We start from the raw sequence: 26,917 nt of genomic DNA, 5'->3' as shown, positions 1-26,917 counted from the left end.
AACGCACTACTCACACAATAAACATTTTATACTTTTCCATAACAAAACACTACATACTTTTAGTGCATAGTATAAGTAGGCGGATTGGGACGCAGCATCCGTGAAAAGTTGAATTATAGTAAAATTAGAGATCGGGTAACACACTGAGTTTCTGACAATCTCATATAAATCTTGAGTACCTATACAGTAGTATTGCATGCGTCATATCTTCGAAGAGTATCCAGTTTGATCAGATTTATAAAAGAGAGATAAAGCTGTACGATTATTTCCGAAAAAACACGAGCAGCTGGAGGCAGGCAGTGGGACAGAACTACAGCCAGGGTACACAACTTATCATCCCATTAAATAACTAATTTTTAACAAGTTGAACATGGTAAGCATGAGAATATGTATTGAATATGAGAATATCTGTATTCTTTAGCATAAAAAAATATTTAAGAGTAATTATTATATTTGACAAATTATATTAATAAACATCATTATGTCTGTCTAAACCTCTAAAGCCATAGAATTAAACGCTGCAATTATTGCGTAAGAAGTTCCTCAACAGCTATTTCACCCCTACACGATAGGTGGCAGACCTGGGAGATTATGCAGCTTCTCTGCGAGCATAAATAGTGTAAGAAAATAAAGAGAACGAAAATAAAAAATGTCTTGGTAGAAATAATAAAATCAAAACGTTACAAATATGTTACAATTTGTAACAAGAACAATTGATTTGAAGGAATAGGGCCAAAACCACTTTAATTTTGACTATAAACATTTTTGCCTGAATACAAACGACTTTTAATTTGAAAACATATCGAGCTTCCACGCTTTTATTATGAATACCGACATTGTTGTGTTTTTTCCACGCTGAGCTAACGCACCGAGAAAATGTCTAGAATTTATGTGGGAAAATTAAGCTATCGCGCCACGGAGAAAGACGTGGAAAGGTTTTTTAAAGGTTATGGAAAGATACTGGAAGTGGACCTGAAAAATGGGTGAATTATATTCTCATGCAGGCAGACTACATTTAACGTTAACGTTTCAGCCGATGCAGTTGAGGATGCACTGTTTGTTCTTTGCTAAAGATACGTTTCATTATACACTGATATTTAACTCATTATAGAAATACAGAGTGGGAAATAACATAAGAAAAAGAAAACTAGCGATAATGCTTATATTTAGATTCGTCTGAAGTAATATTTTATATACGGAATGGACGGTTTTCTAATCGCTAGAAAGCCAAATGTACCTTTTTGTCCTTTCAAATGCACATTTTACATCTCGTCTCTCACTTTCCTCAGGTATGGCTTCGTGGAGTTTGATGACCCTCGTGATGCAGATGATGCTGTGTATGATCTCAATGGTAAAGATCTTTGTGGGAAGAGGGTGAAAGTGGAGCACACCATAGGACAGAGGCGTGATGGTGGCAACAGATATGGAAGAGGTAAGATATTCATGTAATCTCCATTAAACATTTCAGTTAAACATTTGTTCTTTTGTACAATGTTAAAACTTTGTTAAGCTTCTCAGCAAAGATGTTTAGTTTAAAAACACTGAATCACGTCTTTGTGTAAGCAATGAGAAGCCTGAAAAATATGTGTAACATTACTGCAATTGCATTTACTAAGGAAGCAGAATTGTTTCCATTGTAGTAATTTCATTCATGGGTGATACTTCAGTTAGAGGGACTTTTTTGTTCCTTAACATGATTTACAATGATATTATAGCCCATATTACTATGGGTTTGAACATTTAATTAGTTCTCAATTATTACAGATTTAAAATTTGCCAGAATTTCTTCATTTTAGCCATGTCCCTTGCTTGTACGAAGATAATCAAGACCGTTTCTATATAATTAACCACCATGAATGTTTTTTTTATATCTGATATACAAGAAATAAGTGACAGGGTAAAATAAGTGAATTTAGAAACCGTGATTTTTTTTAAAGTACTTTTAGCTCAATAAAGTATAAAAAGTAAAGTATTTTTTAAAATAACATTTTTTTAGACTTTTGTACAAAAATGAAACCTCATACAACAAAAAATCACATCTTCGCACTTGAATACTAAAGCAGATACGTTTGATTGTTTGCTGCGATCTTTATTTCAAGACACAAAAATAATCATATTTTACTGCAGATAAGAAATTTCAAATCAAGCAGTTAAGTTTCCTTTTTCCAAGTTGTCAAAGCGCCTCTAATTGAAGAATTACCATGATCTTTGTGTTTTCGTGCACAAGAAACAAAGTAATCCTAACACTGTAAATTCTGCATGATTATTTGCAGAATGTTTTTGCAAATGCAATAAAGTGAACTATTTTTATTTCAATTTTTTTATCAAAAATATTGTCAATAAAGATTAGAAATTAATTGAATAATGTTTTATTAAAAGAGCCTGCCCCTTTTGCTGGCCATGGTGTCTCCCCTTCCCATGCCTGTGCCACTTTGACCAAACTGGGCCCCTGGGCAGACCATTAAGCGAGCCAAAGTGAACCAGGACCACTTTTCCCATTAAGCCAGGTGGTGAGGATGCCAAAATGTTTAGAAGATGTGGGTTAAGCTCTTTTTGGTGTCTAAATTATTTGGTTTAATTTCTTTTCCTCTATGAAAGCAGTTTAGATTTAAGGACAGCGTAAGTATGGTATTTGGTGAAGTATTGTTAAAAGTACAGTACAGTTTGTAATGGATGACAATCTATTAAAATAAAATTTGTCTAATTGTTTATATTAGAGTTTTTGAAGTATTGATCTTTTGTCTACACATAAAATTTCTTAAAAGTTTGTGTTTAGTACTGTATTTTCTATCGTCTATCTAGACCTCTTTACATCTTATTCTCATCACTTTGAAGGTAACCGGTTTGGTCGTGGAGGGGGAGACAGACATGGCCCACCTACACGCTCAGATTACAGGCTTATAGTGGAGAATCTTTCTAGCCGCTGCAGCTGGCAGGATCTGAAGGTACAGGGCACACACCACTGAAAAAAAATAGTTTGGCTTCCTGCAAGCTTCTTGGCTGTGATGTAAACAATTTATATTGGCTTTCGTGTGTCAGCACAGGAATTTTAGTAACTTGCTATAAAAGATAATTCTGTGCCATGAGACTAACATGTCACTGTTTCATACAAGGACTACATGCGACAGGCTGGTGAAGTGACGTATGCTGATGCTAATAACGGCCGCAAGAACGAGGGCGTCATAGAATTCAGGCAGTACTCAGACATGAAAAGGGCCCTTGAAAAACTTGACGGCACCGAGGTCAATGGAAGAAAGATTCGTCTCATTGAGGACCGTCCTGGTGCCAGACGCAGACGGTCCTTCTCCCGCAGCAGCTCCAGGTGAAAATAGGCAGTAGATAAATATTACTCGTAGTATTCTGATGTTGGGTAATTGTGGTTAAGTAAGCTAACTTTGTACACATGATCTCTACAAAACTCTAAAGTATCTGGCTTCATTCACACATCTCTCAGGTCTCGCTCTAGGAGCAGGAGGTCTCGCAAGAGCAGAAGTCACAGTCGAACCAGCGGTCGCTCAAGGTAGGCAACTAAAACATACGTGGTTAAAGACTTAGGTCCTTAATACACACTAAGTTTGATGTGAAACGACAATGTTTTGGGGAAACTACAACAGTGTAGTTAAGGTAACATTTTAAATCAGAATAGTATATGGGATGTTGTTCCATGTACTTTTTAAAGGAATAGCTCTCCAAAAGATCAAATATATCCAATAAGTTAATAACTATTCATGCCAGCCTGGTGAACATATAATCTATTCTTCCGCTGAACACAATCGTAGTAATATATAACATCCCGACTCTTCCTACAGCTTTATTATGCCATTAAAGAGTGACTGTGTTTGTGAAGCTTCATCATAAAAATACTCCAAACGACTCCAGCAGATTAATAAATGTCTCCTAAAGCAAAACGATACGTTTGTGAGCAAAAACTGTTAATATTATGATCTTATTGAGCCAAGAAAGGTCACAATAGAATTTGAACAGGTGTATAGGGGAACTACAATCAGTATGGCATGCCGGCCCCACAAATCTCAACAATGGATCCTACTGATTCTGAGACACATAAGTTCACTGAACAGTCATCTTAGTATAATTGTATAGTTTTTTTGGTCCTTTGCATTTTTATATAGATAGGACAGTGGAGAGTGAGAGAGGGAATTATGGGATGTGAGAGAGGGGAACATGAGCCGGAAAGGACCACGAGCTGGGACTTGGGCAGCGCACAGTCCACTGGCACCGACTTGTATACTTTTAATATATCTCTCTAATGCTTAAATGTGTTAAAGGTAAATTAATTAAATTTAGATTACAGAAATTGACATGTATGTATCGTTTGTATACATATGCGTTTAATAAATTTTATATATGTAAAAGGTCTATAAAAAGCTAATTGAATAATTACAGAGCATCTTATAACAGCTAAGGGGCGTTAATAAAAAATGTACATTGCATGGTGCCTAAAACAAACTTAGCTGTTATAAAATGTACTGTAGCCCACTGCGTCCTGGGGCTTATTGCTTTTATAAACCGATTCCATATGCGTAGCAAGGCCACGCAACAGAGGCACAATGATACTTATGTTAGTGATGGCAGAAACAAAGCTTTGAATCAATTGAACCAATCACTTCCCAAAATTATTCAGGTTTTCGAAGTGTTCGAAACACCACCAGCTGGTGCCATCTGCTGGAGAAAAGGTTTTAAAAGTATCGAGATCTCAGGCCAAAGTCAATGACAGATTACACAAAACATCAACAATGTAACGTTTGTTATGTAAGAATTTTAAAAGAAATTATAAATCTATACATTTCATTAAATATTAGTGCCTGCATTTTGTGGTATTTTATTATACTTATTAGAGCATTAACACAATTAACTATATCACTTTCCTCACGTGTTTGTCATTACAGCTGTGTAGAGACAGGTTGTGTTATACATCTGGAAAGGGACGAAGTTAAAATGATTTAAAAAAAAATTCAGTGTTACAGAAAGTAAGCTTTATCTTTATTTCCAAATTGTAATCCCTTATGAATTTTACCATGTTTTTACTACTGTTAAATCCAAAAAAAACATGGTTACTGTAGTTTTGATAACCATGTTTTTTTGTAAAAACCGTAGTAAACGATGGTAACTTTAGTAAAACCATGGTTTTGCCCCAAGTAATCAATGAACCAAATAAACATGGTTACTACACTTGTATCACAAAAAATACATTTTAGTAAGGGATTGTGAGAACTCAACATGTTTCACATTTTGTTTTAAATCCCTCAGGCTTGTGTGTGAAAGGGAAATTATGTTTTGAGAAAAACAAACTTCACAAACTTGTCGTAGTGAAGAGAGAAAGAGTCGCGGCATGAGTTTTCCACACGTTTTTTTTTAACGAGATATGTGAATCGAGCCTTATGCGGTTTATAACTGCTTAGAACCCAGCTCGGTTCTCTGGACCGAGGCTCCACACAGAGTCACATGATATGCTTGCCAATATGTGCGCTATTGTTAGGTATATTTGGTAAGAAATACGCTATTTCTATTTTTTCAGAAATATCTGCCTTTCCCCATTTGTCTATTGATTTGATGGTTTTTAAAAACTGTTTTCCATCCTTTTCAGACATTCAGGCTCTCGATCACGCAGCAGGTCTGTCAGCAAGAAGGCAAAGGACAGGAGCACTAGAGGAGAGATGGAAGAGAGCAGCAGTGGAGCTCGCAGCCCCCACAACAAAAAGAGCAAAAGGGATGACTCTCAGTCTCGTTCCAGGTCTCGATCAAAGTCAAGGAATAACTGGTCTCTTTCCAAGGAGTCTAGGAACAAGAATCGGGAAGGTCAGAGTGATGAAGAAGGCAGAGGGGCTGAAGGGTCATGCTGGTCAAAGTCCCGCTCTCGATCTAGGTCACAAACGCCTCCAGATGCTGATCTGCAGAGGAGGTCCAGATCCAAATCTCGCTCTCGTTCGCATTCTAAATCTTATTCTCGATCCCGCTCACGGTCTAGGTCATAAGATTAGATGTTATCCTTTCTTGCCCTACATTCCTCTTCTGAAATCCAGTTTTTAGTTTTTTCTTTTATTCTTTTTACGTAAATTGATAAAGATTTGGTCAAATACTTTGTTATTCATTGTTGGTTTTGCTGATTTATTTTAGTCCCAGTGTTATCAAGAATGTTCCTCATTTCTTTTCTGTTAAACCCAATTCAGGTTATTTCCAAGTAAATGAGAAAAATTACTTCTTCATTTTATTAATCTCAAGCATCCTTCTTAGTATTTTTTGTTAGAATGTTGCTTGAATGTGTGTTAAGTCAAGAAAAGGAAAAGTGATCCTAGAATAGATGTCTAAACCTTTGCATTGCATATATGAGACGTTGCCCCAATTACAATTAAGTTTTAAGATGGGGATGATTTTATGTTATTCCTTTAGATCTTTTTACTATGAATTTCTCCATAAAAATAATAAAAAACTGCCTCAGAATTTGTTTTCCGTCTTGTTCATTTGTTGCTCATTATTATTTACTTTTTTGCTAAGTTAAACATTTTGCAAAAATGAACAAACAGTTAAAAGAAGTTATGTCAACTTGCAAGATATAAGGTTTCTAGAAGTTCTGAAGACTATTTTTGTTTTTTAGGGCTTCCATGGTCAATTTTTGGTAATTTGTCATGTGCTGTGAACAATTTATTACCAACAATAGCGGCATACAAAGTAACGATTTTATTGCTTTTAGCCTCACTTTTCAGTCAGGTCAGTACGCCTCCAGCCTCCTTAATGTATGAACCAATCAGAAACAGGTGCGTGAAGTGGCATTTATAATTGTATGATCTGATACGGGGAAGTTGGAGGAATGGGCCATAGAGAAGACATAATCAATGCATGTTGTGATCATGAGAGGATGTGGTGTGGCCCAGGACAGCTCAGGAGGTTCATTGGCTGCATTGCACTCACTCAGGACCTTGCTGGCTGTGATGCCCTCTCTGCCTATGGAGGGTAAGATGATTTCTCCTATATTATTAAGTGCAATGGTACTCAACTTCAGGCGATCACATTTCAACCACATCATACACAAAGGTCCACCAGCTTGCTCCAGACCTTTGTGAACACTTAGTACGGTTTGCATTAGGCAATAGATTACAGATAATCTGTTTCTTGTACATATCAATTGTTTCACTTTAGAAGACCTCAATAAATCGCTGGGATCAGCAAGTGTTTTTTGTTGCCTGTATTTGCTTTATTGACTCTCAAAGTGACTGTGTCAGGTTGCTCAGACTGAATCCAAAGAAAGCAAAAAATCCTTATTAAATAAACACAACAAACATAATGAATGAATGAAGAGTCAAGTGTTCACTCACAGTCAGAATCAGCATAAATACAAATCCTGACACTAAGACCGTGAGTCAGATGTCATGCCCTGACACATACGACTTTGATCCTGTGCAATAAAAGCACTGGACAATAAATACCCACAGTACAGTACATGACGGCTGGACTGACTTGCATTTTATATACAACACTGGACCTGTTTATAGCATCAGATAAAGGCAACATCTCACTCCTAGTCTTGCTTGACCTTAGTGTTGCGTTCGATATTGTAGAACATAACAAACGTTTTGATCTTTTGCACAATTATACCGGTATTCAGGGAAAGGCACAATTAGTGCATTTAATTGGGAATCGTCAAATCAAACGCAATTAAATTATGGATTACCTCAGGGATCAGTTTTAGGACCCCTGCTATTCTCCATATACATGCTTAGAAAACATGGAATTAGTTTCCACCTTTCTGCAGATGATACTCCGCTTTATACCGTATCTCATCAAGACCAGATTATTACTTTCACCTATCCAAATTGACAGAGTGCATCCAAGACATAAAACATTTGATGAAGACTAGTCATTTCCTCTTTTTAAATTCCAATAAAACAGACATATTACTAAAAAAGACCAAGGCATAAGACAGACTATTAGACAGCAACCTGTCATTTGGAAGTCACATCTCAAATGTCACGAAAGCAGCCTTCTTTCACCTTAGAAATGTTTCCAAACTATGAAATATTCTGTGTTGAAATGCACGGCTAGGCGTGGATTATCCCTTACATATTTAATTATATTTTTTCTGTTACTGTTATCCACCAGTACATCATGGCGAATTCCATGTAAATCCACACTACTTGGCAATAAAGAAAAGTCAAAGCAAACGCTGGGAAGCACCTCATGACAGTCTGGGAGCAAATATTTCAGAACGTTTCACATTTTTTACACCAAGCTTCGTGTTTTGGGGAAAATCTTTCTCTGTGGTCAAGGTCATTTGTTTTCACAAGTTTTCAAATGTTGTGAAGTATGTGTAGTATACATTTGTTCGTAAACTGTAAACTTGTTTATATACTGTCTTTATGTTCTCTATCTATCTATTTTTTCCCTTGTCGATGCATGTGGAATGTTCATTGTTACACAGTAGGATGTGGCATTATGCATGCATTTTGTTGACAATTAAGCATTAAAAAAAATAATGTTGCATGCTTCCACGAGATGTCGCCAGACTTCAAGAATACAAAAACGTATGTTGTGTGTGTGTGTGTGTGTGGGTAGCCTATCTTCATACTTAATATTTATGCATGTTACCCAAATGCGTAAAAGATGTGTCTGCATTTCCATATTTAACTTCAGTGTTGCTTTAAACACTCTTTTCTATACTATCCCAACAAATGTATTGAAAGAACTCCTTCAAAAAGAAAACAACGCTAGCCTGTTGAATGTATGTACTGTATATTAGGCTCGCGAAGTCCACTGAACCTCAGATAAAGAGACGACGAAGGAGGCGCTCTCCTCAACACTTCAACAGAGGAGCACAAGAAATGTGGACAGTGTTGAACGAGCAGACAGAGACTACTGATGATGGGGCGAAATTCCTCTTTTCTGCCGTTATAAAGTCCATTCTTTTAACCACTCGCCCTCATCTTTTGGAGAGGAAGAGCTGTCATGGGAGGCGTGCAGCACTTCTCACGCGTATGGATTGATGGAGAACCGCGAAACTTCACATTGGATGAAGAACATCTCGAACATGTGTGTCAAGCGCGGCAGATTCCTGGAACGTAAACGTGATACATTGTAACAAAGGCAAGTAAAACCCATTCCAGACTGTCGTTGCCCTCAGAAGCGGGTCATACGGTTTTTTATGTAACCGGGAATGCCAACGCGTCAAAATCATTGCGGCTTTAATAACGCAGCTGCTGACTTGACCTTATTAAAGGTCGATAGATTTTTATTGTCATTTATAAATGTCCAACCACAAGTTTGAACGGAAATGCTACATGTAGTCTACAACACGTAGAGCCGTGTCATTTTATTTACATGACACATTTTGAGATTGAGATCTGTTGTCAACAAGTTTGGATTTCTTTGGCAATATTTTCAATGGGTGCTGATATGTTTTATGAGGTGCGTTACATTGTTCAAATTAATATTTTTGTGCATTTTGCCGTGCTAAGGTGGCATAAATGAATTTAGACCCATTTTTAAGAACAAAAGAGAAGTTTTTAAATGTGTTTAGTTATATTATCATAAAAAAATGATCATTTTCGTATTGCGTCCTGCAGTGTGGGTCAGAAATGATTAAGACACTTTTTATATTGTCTATTCGGTGCCGGTTATAACGGGTTAAGAATCATCAGGTCAGAATATAAATGCATCGTCACACTGCAAACAGTAAACATAACATTTATTCTTACTTTACTGAAAGGGTATTGTTTTAAAAGATGGTCTTTTGGGTGATCAAAACCGGTCTGATCTGAACACCGTGATCGAGTGCAATTTGGATTCAAAGATCGATCTACAGCTGCTGTTTCTACTTTATGCTGATTTATACTGTATAATTAATTTCACCCATTTGGCAACTATAGCAAACAGCCATTAAAAGTTAAGCTGAACCTGGTAATGGAAAAAGAGGTCTGGATTTCATCAGTCCGGTCTTTTGATGAACTAGTCCAAACATATGCAAGATGCATGGCACTATACATCGTTTTTTTCTATGTGGATCTTACTTAAAGATTTTAAGAGTTGGCATTTACCATTGCTGTATTGGAATTCATTCATTTACAGGTTTGTTTAAACAGGCAGTTGATGGCAAACTCCATATTATTAATAACAAAATCTGGCCACAACCTTAGTGTTTACATCTGGCCGCATTTCTTCGTAGATTTAAAAACTGACTTCTTGCTTACAAGTTCCTCTCTAGATGAACATCCAAAGCATTTCCCGTGAGTTTAAACAAACCAAGCAAGTCAGAAGGATTGTAAATGACATTTTCAGAGTTGTTTAGAAGCCCTTTCCAATAGAGCTTTTGTTGTTCCAGTGTAAACTGGCCACATATAGTCATTTCTCATCTAACCTTTCGTTCTTATTCCTCCTCCACTGGCATACACTTAGATGCTTTTAGTGATTTATTTACTTTTTTGGCTTGGTCTCAAATACATTGCCTACGATCTGGAAAAATCACCAGCTTTCCCTGACCACCTGTTTTTACAAATAAATGCTAGCAATGTACAGAGGCTGTCTTAAATGACCCAAAATCAGCTAACCATGTGCTGTTTGATATCTGGACTTTTAAGGGTTACTGGCTCAGCTGGGTAATTATGTAATAGTTTATTAAAGGGAAACTCCACCCCAAAATTAAAATTCCTTCATGAATTCCCCCCAACGTTGTTCCAAATCTGTGTAAAATGTCAAAATCAAAGATGCCCTAGAACAGTTTGCTTCCCTTATTCTTAAAAATATCTTTTAATGTGTTCAACAGAACAAAAACAAAATGATACTATCATATTTCCTAAGTATGGTAGTCAATGAGGTCCCAGAAATGTCAGTTGCTAACATTTTTCTAAATATCTTTCCTTGTGTTCAACAAAACAAAGACATTTATAAAGGTTTGGAACAACTTGAGGGCGGAGTATCGCTTTAACAAAATATGCAATGACTCAAAACCATCATTTACATTTTTATTATGTAATATGTAAAATTTTATTATGCTTTTGGTAGACACTTTATCCAAAGCGACTTACATTGCATTGTATTATACATTTAGTTTCTGACTATGTGCAATCTCCTGGGATCGAAACCCATGACCTTGGCATTGCTAGTGCCATGCTCTAACCACAGGAAAGTACCGCCGTAGAATCTTTCTCTAGGTTTCTGAGATATTTCTCATCAATTTTTATAGTTTCAAAAGGGATTTTTTTTTCTCTTTACTCAACTTGAATACATTACTTTGTAATAAGTTTTTTTTTTTCTGGATATAAAGGAGCCATCACATGTTTTTCCTATTGTGTTTTTCTCTCAGATGTTGAAGGTGCCTATGGTCTAAGCATTTATCAACAAACAGAAAACAGTCCACCGGTTTTCTTAAATTATTTAAAGCAATACAAGTCCCTATAGATGAAATATTAATAGACACCATTATAACAATCAGCATGCTTAAAAGAAAGAAATGCTCCTGAGGCATTAGCATTCAATAAAAATATAAAAACAAACTATTTTACAACATAAACATTTAAAAAAATGAATCCTTTTTATTTAAGCTTCTTGACTTGAATAAGTTACTGAATGCATGTGACCATGAGTCCTGTCCTTGACCTTTTTGTCCTTCCCTTTTCTGACCTCCTTTAGGGTGAGGTGTGCACTGGACCACTAGGCAATGAGGAGTCAAAAATCCTGCGATCGGACGTCGACTGCACCTTCCCGTCAATGCCTGCCACGATTCAGTCTTCACTCCAGGAGAAAGAAAGAGGGTGTGATACAGGGAAAGCTGCGTATCCGCTCCATGCCTGGTGCCTTTCTGGTGCTCGGGGGGGTGGTTGTTATTGTTGGCACTGCACTTGCCGTGGCAGGCTACTGGCCATACCGGTCCCATCGCACAACTCTGGACACGGTAGTGGAAGGGTCCCCAGCCACCGCAGGATGGGAGTTAGGGTCCAAAAGCCTGTTTTCTCCAGCAAGTTTGGTTCACAGCGAAAGGATGAAATTACTGGGTCCCGTCATTATGGGAGTGGGACTCTTTATACTTATTTGTGCCAATACGGTCCTCTATGAGAATCGGGACAGGGAAACTCAAATGCTTCTAGCTCAGATGAGGAGTGTGATATGCTCTGTTTCTGCAGCCGTTCCTTCAGCAGACCTTTTACAGGTCAACTCTCTTGCCAGGCACTACCAGTGGGTCAGTAGTTTACCTGCAGCCCACCTGAACATTCTCTGCCTGCAGGAATTATCCAGCTCAGAGCCGCTACTCCAAGTCAAGAGCATGGATGAGGAGGACAGCATACAGCAGAAAGAAACTAAGCACACTGAGGTTCTCCATCATCAGGACTCTTCTTCCACCTCTTCTATTCATTCATCCAACTCCTGCAACAACAGCAAAGTGATCTTTTGTGACAAGGAGCAGGGGACCACGTCTGCACTGGATCTGCAGCTGGAAAGTCATTTTGGACTCAGCAACTGTCTGACCGCATCCTCGATGTCCACACTAGGTGGCTGGGACTATGAGCTCTTCTCCATCCCACCCAGGCGGTCCTACAGCATGAGCCACAAGACTAGACAACAGATACTGCCCAGCGATGTTGTGCGTCAAGAGGACAAGTCCATGACCTCCTTGGATCATCACAGATTGCTTCCAAGCAAATCCAGCTCGGAGGTGTGTGTGAATATTGTTGGGGTTGACCTTGAATTGATACCTGTGGAAGAGCAAAGAAACAGCAGCTGGCCCCGACTAGACCTCGGAAACGTCAGGAGGTACCTCAAGCTGGAGAACAAAGAGGACTCTGTGGACAGGTTACTGGACCAGCTTGAGCAGCAATGCTTACAGCTAAACACAAGCTATGGCTCGGGTCCCTTCCAGTGAGGCAAGGTTTAATGATTACATCAGGGTTACTGGATTGGCAAATCTCACAGTCATACGGAAAAGCCTCACAAGGTTATGTACACCTGGAATAACCAAAAGCAGAAATGAGCACACATTTTTGTGGATGTCTTTGCACAGTTTCCGGAATCCCTTGAGGCTAATAGATCTACAAGACCTAGCCAGTTGTCTCACTTGACTAGTTTCATAACTAGTTTGTTCGGAGATATGTGGCAGATGCAAATGTCACTTGAAAGGTCAAAAAAACATGGTACGTACTGCCCTGGTATGGATATATTAACATACGTAATGAAGGAACGTAGGGGTGGAGGTATGTTCAAGACATGATAACCGCTACACCGCATGAATCCCTTAACCTGTGTCTAAATGGGCAACGGCAAGAGATGGTTTATAACTCTTCTAAAGCACTACTTGTTTCCAAGACACAGTAAGCAACATTTCAAGCATCACAAATAAAGGTACAATAAAGATATTGTCAGTAAATAGATAGAAGAGACTTATGAAGTTAGGTTGGGCGGAAGCATGATGCCATGATCTTGAGATTTGTACTAATGTGTTAGTATTAATGAGTGCTGGTTATTTGACCAATAATACACACTTTATCTGGTTCTTCCTTTGCACATTGTTCGTAAATCTTTGCCAGAGCATTTGCTCTCCTCTTCTTCATCTAAGCCTTACGGCGATATAACAGAAGATTAAATAACGAGGGCACACTGCTCTCTTGACTTCATTTTTGAAGGTGATCAGTGTCTTTGCATGCACTAATGCGGGTACATAATTGCTTTCCCTTTAAAGGCTGGAGCCCGACCGAGCCCCTCCTATTTGCAGTGAGAATGTGTGACTTCACTTTTTTGTTTGTTTACAAAACAATCTCCATCTCTATTTTGTTTGTTTAGCCTGTTTGTGAATGCTGTGTTGTATGCCATGTGTTAATGTATACTGAGCAATATCCAGAATCTGACCGACCTATGAGTATTTATGTCAGACCCTTTACACATTTGACATGCCTGTGTTGCAAATAAAAGGCAAAACCAAATCAACTGCATATGTTTGTTCACTGTCCATGATTTTTTCTTTGGTGGTAAAATCCCTTTGCTGTCAGTCGAGATATTAAGATTCCTTGGGGCAAAATCTCCAATTAATCATTTGCCTTCTATGACTTAATAGTAATAAAACTTGATCAAATAAACTCTACCTGTTTAACTTTTATACTCTTATAAAATTGTTTACCCTAGTTCTATTTTTTTGCCTATTGTAAAAGGCACTACTTAATGAATTAAGGTAAACTAACTTAAAACTGCAAAAGCAAATGTCAGACTACACTTGTTGTGTCTGGTGCAAATAGATGTTATACTGCGACACCTCAGCTGTGCTCTTGTAAGAGGAGATCTTCCAAAGATTTACAGATGTTAGCTGATTTACTGCTTTAAGCACAATGGAAGTAAAAGCTTGATTGTGCAATGACGGGTAAGCTGTGGAATATAGAGGTTTGCTTTTTGGCGTGAATAGAGGTGCTTTCTCATACTTATTACAGTACTATTGTTTACATAATTTTTTACTTTTTCTGTACTTATTTATGGGCTCTTGTAGAATTTCAGAATTTTATGTCCTATCTATTTTGGCGAGTAAACTTCGTATTCATTATTTAAATATTTAAACCTAAAAAAGCATAGTGAATTGCATTATGTTCATCTAGTATATCTAGTAATATTCCTGCTAATCAGAACTATTAGTTTAAATCTTTAAGGGGCGGTTTCCCAGACAGGGATTAATTTAAATTAGGAATAGGCCTCAATAAAATTAGGATATTTAAGTCATTTATAAAAACATACTTTACTAAAAGCATAACTGTGTGGGTCTTGAGACTAAAAATCACACTGATATATTTTAGAATATGCCAGTGTAAATTGTTTTCGAGACACCTCTAACATTTAAGTTAGTCTGAGACTAGACTTCAACCCTGTCGGGCAAACCACCCCTAGTTTAGGAGTTTACAACTGTTGAGTTACAAATGTTGCAACTTTAACATTATTTCTTATGAAATAAAAATGTATTAATTATAAAAACAAATTATTAAAGCTCAATCTATAACAATGCAAAGGCCACAGGTTTATATGCTGGCAAACATGTACTGTGAGGTCCAAAAGTCCGAGGCCACTAGATAAATGCTGCTATTTTTAATCTAATATATTTTTAATTACAAATGTTTCATTAGAGTGTGTTGTTATAGTGAAATTTTCAAAGAACATCTATCTTCAGTGGAAGCAAGGAAAGGTTCTGAACATGAGATTAAATGGTTAGTGTTACAATTGTGCATTTGTTTGAGTAATATGTTTTAAATAATATGTCTAACCTTTCTTTTTCAAGTTATATATCAGAATGTTATAATCTCTGCCTTTATAAAGTGTCCTCTCTCGCTGAATGTGCTTGTACCTTTTATCATAGTTTGATAAAAAAAAGTAAAATAGGAGAATCTAAACGTTAGTACCTTGGGTATTACTAATAGTAGATGTTTGATGAAAGGTAGTGGGAGAACGAGGAAGGAAAGAGGGATGGAGAAATTCCCTGCTGTAATTTTAACCTCAGCAGTATTTTTGTCAGGGGCCAACTTTTCCCCCTTATTAGATTTTATGGCTCCTTCCGGGCAGGTATGCAGGCTCCCGGGATTTAATTGGTCATTTATAAGATGGCTTCTGCGATTCTAACAGCTTGTAAAGCTAGCAGGCAGGATCAAGCCTCATTTTGCAAAAATTCAAAGAGGAAGAGTGTTGTGAAGGTGGTGATGAAGCAGAAGAGAGGTTTGACAGAACTGTTTTGTGTAGAAATATAATGTTTTAAACACCTCTATACTTGGCTATAGGGCTAGGCGGTTGAAGGTACAGAAATGTGACTTATGTTGGGTTGTTAACAATGAGTAGGACTTCATGTTATTAACATAAAAAATGTCGTCCAATGAGCAGGGTGGTGTCTTCAGAAATGTTATTATTTTTAATTTGCGCACTGGATTGGCTTATCCAGTTAACGTTTACAGTTGGAGCTTTTTATTATACTGTAAAAGTAGTTATATTGTTGTGGTTATAATTTAAACTGAAAGAGAAAGTTCAACCGAAAATGACATTTATTTTAATGTTATTACCCTCCTGTCATTCGAAGTTACGCACTGGTTAACTGGCCAATCATAGCACGCCTCGCTTCTCAGAGCGATGAGCTATGTAAAAAATCAGCACGTTTCAGAGAGGCGGGGCAAAGAGGAGATACAAACATGCACGGTGTGTGCAAAATACAGCGTTTTTTAACCTTAAATCGTGTTTAGACATTACATTACATCTAAAACAAACCATAACATTTGTTTTCGCCCTGTCATATGACTCCTTTAAACAAACGCATCGATTCGCTTCAGATCATTTACATTTAAGCATTTGGCAGAGGCTTTTATCCAACGCAACTTACACTGCATTATTCCATACATTTGTATACGAGTATGTGCAATCCCTGGGATCAAACACCCATGACCTTGCCGTTGTAAGTAGCAAGCTCTAACCACTGAGCTATATGAAAGCTTACATCAGAAGACCCATACCACTTGGGTGTAAAATGATATGTGGTATTATAACTCCGACTGCATTATTCTTCTAGAAGAAAATCATATTCAGTAGGATGTCTTGAGGGTGAGTAAAACATGGGGAAATTTTTATATTCTAGTATAGTATCCCTTTAACGCGTTACATAATGTGACGTTTTTGCCTTGTCTGCCAGATTCTTTGTTATAATAACAACTTTGGTTTGTGTCCAAGTCCAAAATAAGATAAAATGATTGAATCAGCGACCTTTCAATGTACAAAGTTATAAAGTTGTTTTAAATTGACCGGATTATATAAGGTAAATAAAACAAAAAAAATTAGAATACAAAATCCAGACTCAAGATTTTGGTTTATAATGCTAACTTCTGGCTGCACTGTCTTCTAACTCATCTTCGTCAGAAACTAAGTAATCATCCATTTTGAGACCTATTATAATAATTTAGATTTATGGAAATAAACTGGCAAAGAATTGTGCTGTGCACATACATTATCATCTGGCACACGGCTGTAAGCCACCCCCAGCATCTGCAGTGCATTACAGTAATAAAATATGAGCAAAAGGTTGCACAGTTTCAAGGGTCCTGTTGATACCTTCTTTAACACAATCCATTAAAATTGTGCTAAACACAGCCAGATGTGACACAAAAAAACTATTTTAAACCGAGTTGAGAAAATAAACATTGTATCATAATTTGACCTGTTTACTTTGGACCGTGAACTGCAGCCTACAATGTTTTTTAAGTGGATAAGAGTTTTAAATCATGTTTCACGTAAAACAGCACTTGAGGTCAAATCGTGCTTTTTGAGGTTGATAAAATGTGTGTTCACGTTGTGTGTTAGTAAGGAGGGTTGTTTAAACGGCCTGGGTGTAATTGTATTTTACTGCTGCATGTCCCAGAGGCAGTCTCGTTGGCTTGTATACAGGAAGTCAATGGGATCCAGGTGCAAACGGACAGAACACAGAGGGAAGACGCCAAAGGAAGAAATGAAAAGACAAAAAGGAAAAATGTGTCTGAAGTTGTATATAACATAATGTTTCTTGCTAAAAGAGCGGTACACTGTTAAAGATGATACAGATATTTACTTAAATAAATGATACAAAATATTTTACATTTATAAAGTATTTTTTTCTACTATGGTAGTCAATGGTGGCCAAGAACTGTTTGGTTTCAAGTGCAACAATGTCAAAATCTCACTGTACGGGTAATGCCTCGGTATATTCATTGCAATATTTAAAATGACAAATAATGACTTGGAAACGTGCCATAAGCATCTTCTTTTCTCTATCCTCGAATCAAAACTGTTGCCTGGAGGAGTTATTGTAAGAAATTGGTCAAATGACCTAAAAGTCCCTTTTATAAAATAAATAATTGCACCATGGACCTTGCCAAAGGTAACACCTATAATTTTTTCGAAAATTCTCTATGTTACACCCGGAAGACCTATTGTTTCATACAGTCATGTGACCATGATAATATTGAGACAATTTTGCTATTGCGATAACAATAGATCACATCTTTCTTTGTTATGGAAATACAATATATTTTGAATGGTTAAATTCGTTTATTGCATTGTGAGACTTGATTATGCAATTTACTGTATAATGCTTCATGGGAGTGGAAGACTGCCGCCGGGCATTCTTGTTGTCATTTCTGGTAAAAATCACACTGGCTTGTGGCTACAGACACATATGCTATTGCTTAAACTTACATCTGTATTGAAAGGTTTGTACACTCTATACGGAGCAAATGAAAAGAATATTACTCCACTGTAGCGTTATATACCCATGAGGTTTCTGCTAGAAAGAAGCTCATCTCTAAATCTACTCAAATCAGGACTGTAAGACTGCAGAAAGAGAGAGGACAGAATGACTAACAAAAAAGTGAGGGTGAACAGCAACAGAATGACCTTGATGTTCCTCACCAATGTTAGGTGTAACTAGTTCATAAGTAAATAGTTACTGTAATTTAAAAAGAATCCCTTAAAAAAGTAAAGTAACGGATTTCTCTTATTTTTTTCTGTAATTTAATTACATATTACATAAACTAAATACTGTGTAATGTAAACAATAGTGGAATTGACATTCAAAGTCTAACTGTAAAATTAATGTATTAATGCATCTTTCTCACATTTGTAATACTTTAGTCAGTTAATAAGAATACTTTATGTAGCTTTATGATATTTATTTGATTGAATTAAGAGTGTTTTGTGTCTTTCCTTGAATCACTTAACTAATCAAGGTTGATAGAATATAGAAAGTAATTAGTAATAAGTAACTTAATACTTTTTGGAGAGAGTCATTTGTACAGCAATCTTATTACACTATTGAATATGTAATTATGTAATTAAAGTAACTAGTAGTTTTCAGAGAAACTTCCCCAACACTGTTTCTCACAGAAATTCGCATGACTCCTTGAATGATGCTCCTTATTCAGTGTTTGCCTGAATATTTAAATAATAAACAAAATAACAATGATTGTTGCACCATATGACAAATATTTATTGACAATTACTCTATATTAACTAATATGTCACCAGCATCACCTTGATAACGGGAAACATTGAATTGACAATGAAGGACTCATAATCCCATAATCACTGCAGAAAACATCATGTGATGAAACTTAGATTGTTGCTTTATAATTTTTCAGCTAGGCTTCATATGGTAGGCTAAACTGTAGGTTCTCTGTCAAGTTAACAACAACTATTTTTATAATACCGTCAGTCCTGGTCCTTCATTCTGATTGGTTGAGCCGGGCTCTGAGCCGTTACAGAAATACCTGACATCACATAGCCTAAGTATCACTGTGCCACTATTGTTGCGTCTGTGTTGCTTGGCTTTGCTACGCATATAGAATAACCGTTTTATAAAAGCAATGAGCCTTGCGTTTTATAACAGCTAACGGGGGTCAACAACGCCCCTTTGCTGTTACGAAAAGCACTGTGACCCATTGCTTCTTGGGGCTTCTTGTAATGCACAATTAATTTCTTATATTTTTCTCTTGGTTTTAGGGTGTAATGTTACCCAATTTCTGTACAATTATGCCCCTGTCAACCTCTTTAAAAGCTTATACTTTTTATGATTCACTCTATAATTATTATGTATTACTGCGTCTTAAGGTTATGCACATAGGAACTATATCTAAGGTGAAGTCCATGACGTTCAGTGGCAAATGATGTAAACCTTCCGACCATTCCTGAGGTCTAAAGGCGGAACTAAGGTTGCAAGAATGTAAATCTCTGAGTAGACAGTGCTGGAGGATAAACCTCTGTATCTGCATAATGTACTGTGAGCTGTGCATCATTACACGCTGAGCCTCAAGCATCACATTCCTTTTAAATAAACAAAATGACCTTTGAATGTCCTTTTACTGTAACCAGAGGGAAAGGACGCTGACATTTTATTTTAATATTATGTCAATATATAATATTTCATTTTAATATTAATTCAGGTCTAGCTGTTTAAGTATAGGTTTTGAAACAAATTGCCTCTGAAATTAGTTTAAACAATTACTTCCAAAAATATATTTCCTTATTAACATGGGGTAAATGACCCGCCACACATCTCAACAGATCAGCAAGTTTGTCTTTAGTCTGTGCAATCATCATGAGATGATGAAAGTTGAGCATCTGGACAAAATAATAAAAAAGTAAAATGTGATTTAAAGATGCTACAATAAACCCTGTATGAGTACTTTACAATATAAAATTTACATATACAGTGCAGTGAAACAAATTCAATTAAATTGTATTTTATTTACATAGCGCTTTTCACAATTTTCCTTTTTGCAAAGCAGCTTGGCATACATCACATTTAAAATATTTATTATAATTATACTAGGGAAATAATTAAAGAGAGTATATGGTATTAAGATTCATGGTATTTTTTTCTAAATGCAATGAACCCCGATGAAACTAAACTTAAATAAATGGACTATTGGATTGTCAGAAACTGTCAATAACTCATTTGAAGTATAAGTAATTTAGGTATATTATTGTTTTTAATTATCGTTATCAGTACTGGGAACATAAAATTATAATAAACCAGAACAATTTGCATTAATGCCAAACTTAAGGAAAGAATATACTGTATTTGTTAAAGTACTGTATGTTAACGCGCATGTATGTTGTTTAGCAACGTTTATATTTATGGATTTGGCAAAATCAGCAGTCTCCCAGTGTTACGCGTAGGGCAGGACCATTAAGGGGAACAGGGCCAGGGCTCTGGAGCAGAGGCGCAGGATGGGCAGGCGGCCAGGGAGGTGCAGGCTGGTCTGAAAACCAGGGAGGCGCAGATGCTCGGATACGGCCCTCGAGGATAAGGCAGGGAGCTTGGATGCAGCCATCTTGGACATGGCAGGAAACTCAGTGGGTTCGGACACAGCCTCTGGTGCAGATGAACAGCGCACAGCCCAGACACATAACAGCCGCCGGCAGAGCTGACTCCAAGGGCAGAACCTCAGGAACTGACGCCTCTGGGACGACTGGACTTGACGGGACTTCTGCCTTGGTGGCAATCTTGTTAACAGGCTGTAGGGTTGGAGAAAATAACAGGAATTTATTGCTGTCACAACCCCCTCTTTCTTCCCAAAAGGCACCATTTGCCCTTCTAAAGATCACAGGGGTGCTGAGATAGGGATCAACCACTATTGCCCGAGATGTTTGTTTACTTTGAGTCCAGTTCACTGGGGGATTAAAGGTGACCCAGATTGATCCATTTAATTTATCATGATACATTGCTAAGTTGACTCACATCGTCAAGGAAAGGCTAAAAAGGATATGTAAGATACGATTTGTCTCTTTTCCTTCTCCCTAAGCTCCTCTCTTGGAGCTCTGGCTTCTTCTATACGTTCTCTCTGTTCTTTCCTATCTCTCAGGTTATTTCACATACATTTGGAAACTGTTAACTAGTTATATTATTTACAATTTTTTACATTTACTATGTGACAATTTTACAACTACATCTATTCAAGTCTGTTATTAGTAGTGGTGGGCCGTTAACGCAGTGAGACTTTTATCGCGCGATAAAAAAAATGTTGCCGTTAATCTATTCTCAAAGTTGGGTTGGGAGCTGGGTCTATACTACGCAAGCTATGATGACTTTCACCTTGATATTTTAGCGCGGATGTATACCAGTTTAACTGCACTGTACGGGGCGAGAACGAGATTTTTCAACTCGCGTGATTCGCGTCATTCGCGGAAGCAGAAGCCGCCTCATCATCTCATAACCAGGGCTTCATTCGCGCGATTCAAGCAGCAAGTAGGTCTATTGCCTCTTTGAATTAACACATAAATCACTCGCGCTTGACACGCCAGTCGCGTTTGGTATGATCACAACATAACGTTACTGTGAAATTACCGCATCAAACGAGACGTGCTAACATGGATGCAGCTTTGAAGCCGCCGGGTTGCTTCAGGGAATATTCATTTTTAAGAAGCTTCCCAATGGAAACATCGACAAGACTAAGGTTGTTTGCACCTTGTGCAATGCGGAATTGGTTTAAAAAAAAACACTTTCTCTCAACAGGTAGTGGTCTAACTTTAGTTGAAACCAGTAACTTTGTATTGAGATCTAATGTATTATGGCTCCTGTATGACATATCGCTTGTTGCTCCCTCACTCTTTGTAAGTTGCTTTGGATAAAAGCGTCTGCTAAATGACTAAATGTAAATGTATGTAGGAGCTCTTCCAGTCTCAAGTACCACCTAAACGCAAATCATCCCTTAGCTAATGCGGAAGTAAACACAAGTTCATCTTATTGAACATAATTTAATTTTCATCACCAATTATCATAGTAGAACAGCTTTCTCAAGCAGTTTGTGATGCATTTTGGAAACAGGAGATGAACCCCTGGTCTAATGCACCACCTGGCTTGAGAAACCCGTTCTCAAAGACTTACTTTTAGTTATTATTTGGGTAGCACACATATTCTGAATGCCTTCGGCAGAATTCAAACGAGCCATTTTAATCTAGATTAATCTAGATTAAAAAAATTAATCTATTTTCATTTTCATTTTCAAATAGTGTTGGTTTAATGTTAAAATTTAAATGTCCTTATTGCAATACAAAACAGTCATGTTATAGCAACTCTCTCCCACATATAAAGCTTTCTTAAGTCAACAGCGAGCTAATAAAGTTCATTCCATTTGATACATGACGGTTTCCTCTGTGAATGAAATACTTAGATGAGAGGTTGTTTAAGCTACTTGCATTCTACGTCAATTGTTTTGTGTTGTTAAGAATAACTGTTTCTCTTGAAATTGTATGTAAGTTTCAAGTTTGATGTGTTTCTATGTTTAACATTTTTTTCTCCTAAGCAGCACACACTGCTATTATCTGTATAGCTGCAGTCAAACCCTACAGAGGAGCACAAAAATGCCAAATGGCTACAATGTGTTATACAATTGCATTTATAAAAAAGTTTTCAGCAAAACAGGATCCTGTCGCACTTTTGCTATGTTCCTTAACACAAACACTGGTGTAAGAAACTTATTGAGCCAAATCTCAATATCATACTGAGATCCTGGCTTCAATAGTGCGTAGACATTAACACGCTGGCTCCTTTACAACAACAGGTCCAAATTTACATCACAGATCTTTCGAAAACTGTCTCTTGAAGTCAAAATGCCAAAATAAGAGTTTTTTCTATGTAGATTAATGGTATTGACATGTATTTTGCTCTTTATTTGAGACCTCATAGAAATCACGTTTTCTGCTGCTCCATTCCATTTTGTCCATTTTATTTACAACACAAATTGTGTTGGACATTATTATTATTATTACAAAATCCTTTGTATTTGGATACATTAATATGTTACTCTTGCTCCTACTGACAAAAGAGGGCGTTAAGGCAAACTTTTGTTGTGTTTTTAAATGCAATGTGTTCAGCTGTTTCCCAAAAAAATGTAAGAGCTTTAAAAAAGATGTTTATTCTAATCTTGATCATGTTCTGTATTGAGTAGGGACTTAAGGCAAAAGACCATTTTAATTTGACCACTGTAAACATCAATGATAAAAATTTGTTGTGCTACGCTGTATTTTTGAATGACAGGATTCCTGTTGCTTTACATGTTGTGCAACTTCAAGAAGGGCAAAGATCTCCCCCCCCTTCAGTTCTTGTGGAGGTGTTAAGTAATCAATAGAAGTTTGCATATCAATCAAAGGTGCAACACCATTTGATGAAGTCCTCTCACGCAGTGCTGAAAGGAGAACGACGTCTTCAAGACTGAACAGATACAAGTTTGGATCAGAAGTTTGAAGATGACATCTGCACACAACTGGAAGCACATTCTTAGACTGTGTCACCATTGATCTCATTTTGTGTGGCCCTCGGTGCCAAGGGGGGGATTAAAATAACAGGAATTTATTGCTGTGTCACAACCCCCTCTTTTTCCCAAAAGGCACCATTTGCCATTCTAAAGATAACAGGGGTGCTGAGATAGGGATAACCACTATTGCATGAGATGTTTGGTTACTGTGGGTCCAGTACACTTGGGGGTTAAAGGTGGACCTGATTGGTCAATTAGAATGTTTCATGTAAGTTTACTCACATGGTCAAGAAAAGGATTTAAGGGATATGTAAGATATCTCTTTTCATTCACCTTGGAAGCTCTTCTTCTTCTATTCTTTCTCTATTTCCTTTCCGATCTCTCAGGTAATTTCTCATACATTTTGAAGCTGTTAACGTTATTTGTATCATAACATTTTTGATACATTTACTTTGCAACCATTTTACATGTAACATTGGTGGCAGAAAGGTGGAAATTGACAAGAAAAACATGTTTATTTCATCTTGCTGTTAACGTTTCTTTAGTCATTTCGGCATCCTATTGCCTAAACGGCTATAGCGGAACCACCCTTACAGGACTCTAGGCTGCCGGCCATCTTGTGAACGGGCTCTGGGCTGGCGGCCATCTTGTGAACGGGTTTTTGGTTGGTGGCCATCTTGTGAACAGGCTCTGGGCTGGTGGTCATCTTGCGAACCGGCTCTCGGCCGGCAGCCATGATGACCGGGTTGGCCTCCATTAATGTGGAGCATGCAGGCCTCAGTGACTGGTCAGACCCCATGGCTTGCAGAGCCTGATGACTTCTTTCCTTTTTGGGATGGCACTACAAGACATTGTTTGTGTGCAGAGCGTAGGGATCTGGCGGGTACATAAATTGTAGAGTGTGGAGATATGGGGGTGCCAAACCAATAGTGGTCTTTTAGGCCAAGAGCAGAGCTTTGAATTTGATGCGAGGGACTATAGGGAGCCGATGTAACTTAATGAAGAGAGGAGTGATGTCTGCTCTCTTCGGTTCATTAAAGACCACTCTTGCCGCTGCATTCTGAATCATCTTTAGAGGTTTGGTGCTGCAAGTGGAAAATCCATCCAGTAGCGAATTGCTATAGTTCAGTCTGGACAGGACAAGAGCCTGGACTAGGACTTGCGTAGCATACCCGGAGAGGAAAGGTCTAATTGTCCTAATGTTGTAGAGGATGAATCTACAGGAACGTGTGTTGCTGTCAACATGATATATGAAGTTAAGCTAATTATCAATTACGGATATTATCCATTCTGTAAGGTGTGATGGTTGATCAGCGTAGTTGAACAGGTTGTGATGAATCTTTTGGTCGGCAGGGATTACATGCAGTTCTTTTTTGCAATATTCAGCTGCAGGTTATGGTCTTTCATCCAGAGGGAAATGTCACTCAGGCTTGCTGAAACGCATGCAGAAACAGTTGGATTATCAGGCTGAAATGACAAGTGGAGTTGTCTATAACCTGCAATGCAGTGACAGAGAAGCCATGTTTCCGAATGAAACGGTCCAAGCACTGAGCCCTGAGGCACCCCTGTATTGAGATGTTGGGATGAGGAGCAGATAGATCCCTATTTTAATATGCAGTATCTTTCATATGTAAAAAAACTATATCAACATAAGCTGATAGGAATTTATACCTATTTTACAAGGTAGCTGATTCCTATTTCCTACTATATCATTCGTAAGTTTTGTAATGAATTTGTAATGAAAATGAATTTTCCCTGGTGACGTTAGGATTAGTGGCGGGGTTAGAGTAGCCATTAGTCAATGCTTTGCCACCCTGTAAAACTCTGTAATTTTTTAGCTAAAGTTAATCTTTGTGCATTTGGTTTGGGGTGAAGTAAGGTGATAGCCACCACCTAACATATGTACGTCTTCTTTTGATATCAGGTTATAAATGTACAAACACACCTGGTATGTGTATTAAAAGTTATGCCGAGTGACACTAAAGAAGGGGGAAATTCGTGTCCAAGAATACGACTAAATAGATACATTTCGTACTTGTGCCACAAACCGACTTGAGACTGGGTTGATTTTATGTCACAGCAGGTCAGAGAAAACTCCCCTTGTGTCCCACTGCGAACAAAGCAAATATTGCACGATAAGTAGTGGTTAAATGATTGGAGAAATGTTATTAATTTTAAGAGTTTAAAGTTGCGTTTCTTAAACGAGTTGGCAGCAGAAACAACATCGAATGAAATGTCCTTTAATATTAAGTCAACTTTAATAAATGCAATTGAAAACATAATTGATATGAAAAATATATACAATATAAAAATGTAAATGCCGTGATTACGATATTTACAAAGTTGTTCATATGTGTAAATTATTCAAGTTTAATGTATCGTCAATACATCAGTTTTGTGCATTTAGATGCTGTAAATAAATCAGTATTTTGTGTTTAATCTTTGTGCAAACTAAAGTAAATGTGCATTTTGTAGAACCACATTTTACCCAAAATACATACAAATATCCTACATGAATGTAAATTTATTCAAATTGATTTATGAAAATTCATTACAGTTTGTACACATTTAATAATCAGCTGCAGGATGTGGATTTCTGAGAGTCTTTTTTTGGGTAATAAGTAGAATACATTACTTGTGTGGTATTTTCAGGCTTTAAACATTAAAGAGGCTATTCAACTGAATGAGAATATATCTCTCTCCCAGCAGACAGCTCAGATGTTCACTTCTAACTGATTGCTGTTGTTTTTTTATATTAAACATAGTTACATTCTCAAATCCACGGATCACCTGACGATGCCTGTTTGGCACACCTGTTTCACTGTTATCCATTTCTCTCCTTCTCTATTCAATTTGAGTTTCATGCTTCAGGATTAGGGTAGTGAATCACCAGTTCAAGACAGCAGAGGTGGAGAAAGAGAAGACCGTGTGTGTCTGATCTTGGAAACAATAGGGGGAGGAAGATTTGATTGCAGATATCACAATCTGCCAAATCCAGTTAGGATGCCCATAATCTTATGTAACCTTTTTGATCCCACCTCTCGCTGGAATAACTGCATGCTCAAACACACTCACAACTGCCCAGATAAACTACAGTATCATGTTCTGTACTTTATTACGGTATGTGGTTTTGATTTGCAGAGTCACACAAATAATTCATCTGCTGGTGTTTGTACAGTTTAGAA

At 37.3% G+C, this 26,917-nt stretch overlaps 2 protein-coding genes across 2 annotated transcripts; both read left to right on the top strand.

Annotated features, from left to right (window-relative positions):
• Positions 1–837: 837 nt before the first annotated feature.
• srsf4 (serine and arginine rich splicing factor 4) lies at positions 838–6,464 on the top strand. The gene is made up of 6 exons (XM_056742049.1): positions 838–983; positions 1,290–1,432; positions 2,836–2,945; positions 3,114–3,322; positions 3,455–3,520; positions 5,606–6,464. Exons 1-6 carry the CDS (start codon positions 877–879, stop codon positions 5,991–5,993), a joined length of 1,023 nt encoding a protein of 340 aa, XP_056598027.1. The 5' UTR covers positions 838–876; the 3' UTR covers positions 5,994–6,464.
• Positions 6,465–8,793: 2,329 nt separating this feature from the next.
• On the top strand, positions 8,794–13,923 carry tmem200b (transmembrane protein 200B). Its single transcript, XM_056741407.1, has 2 exons — positions 8,794–9,096; positions 11,638–13,923. The coding sequence occupies exon 2, from the start codon at positions 11,666–11,668 to the stop codon at positions 12,863–12,865; it is 1,200 nt and encodes a 399-aa protein (XP_056597385.1). The 5' UTR covers positions 8,794–9,096; positions 11,638–11,665; the 3' UTR covers positions 12,866–13,923.
• Positions 13,924–26,917: the final 12,994 nt, after the last annotated feature.

The sequence above is a fragment of the Triplophysa dalaica genome, chromosome 25, assembly GCF_015846415.1.
Source record: "Triplophysa dalaica isolate WHDGS20190420 chromosome 25, ASM1584641v1, whole genome shotgun sequence".
Classification (NCBI taxonomy): Eukaryota; Metazoa; Chordata; class Actinopteri; order Cypriniformes; family Nemacheilidae; genus Triplophysa; species Triplophysa dalaica.
The sequence above is the reverse complement of the archived record's forward strand: the minus strand, read 5'-3'. Positions and strand labels throughout refer to the sequence as shown.

Bases quoted from the DNA above. Each gene is read 5' to 3' on its own strand.
- srsf4 (XM_056742049.1), top strand. From the start codon at position 877: ATGTCTAGAATTTATGTGGGAAAATTAAGCTATCGCGCCACGGAGAAA. The intron at 3,323-3,454 runs GTGAAAATAGGC...CACATCTCTCAG, and splicing joins TTCTCCCGCAGCAGCTCCAG to GTCTCGCTCTAGGAGCAGGA. The intron at 3,521-5,605 runs GTAGGCAACTAA...CATCCTTTTCAG, and splicing joins CGAACCAGCGGTCGCTCAAG to ACATTCAGGCTCTCGATCAC.
- tmem200b (XM_056741407.1), top strand. From the start codon at position 11,666: ATGAGGAGTCAAAAATCCTGCGATCGGACGTCGACTGCACCTTCCCGT.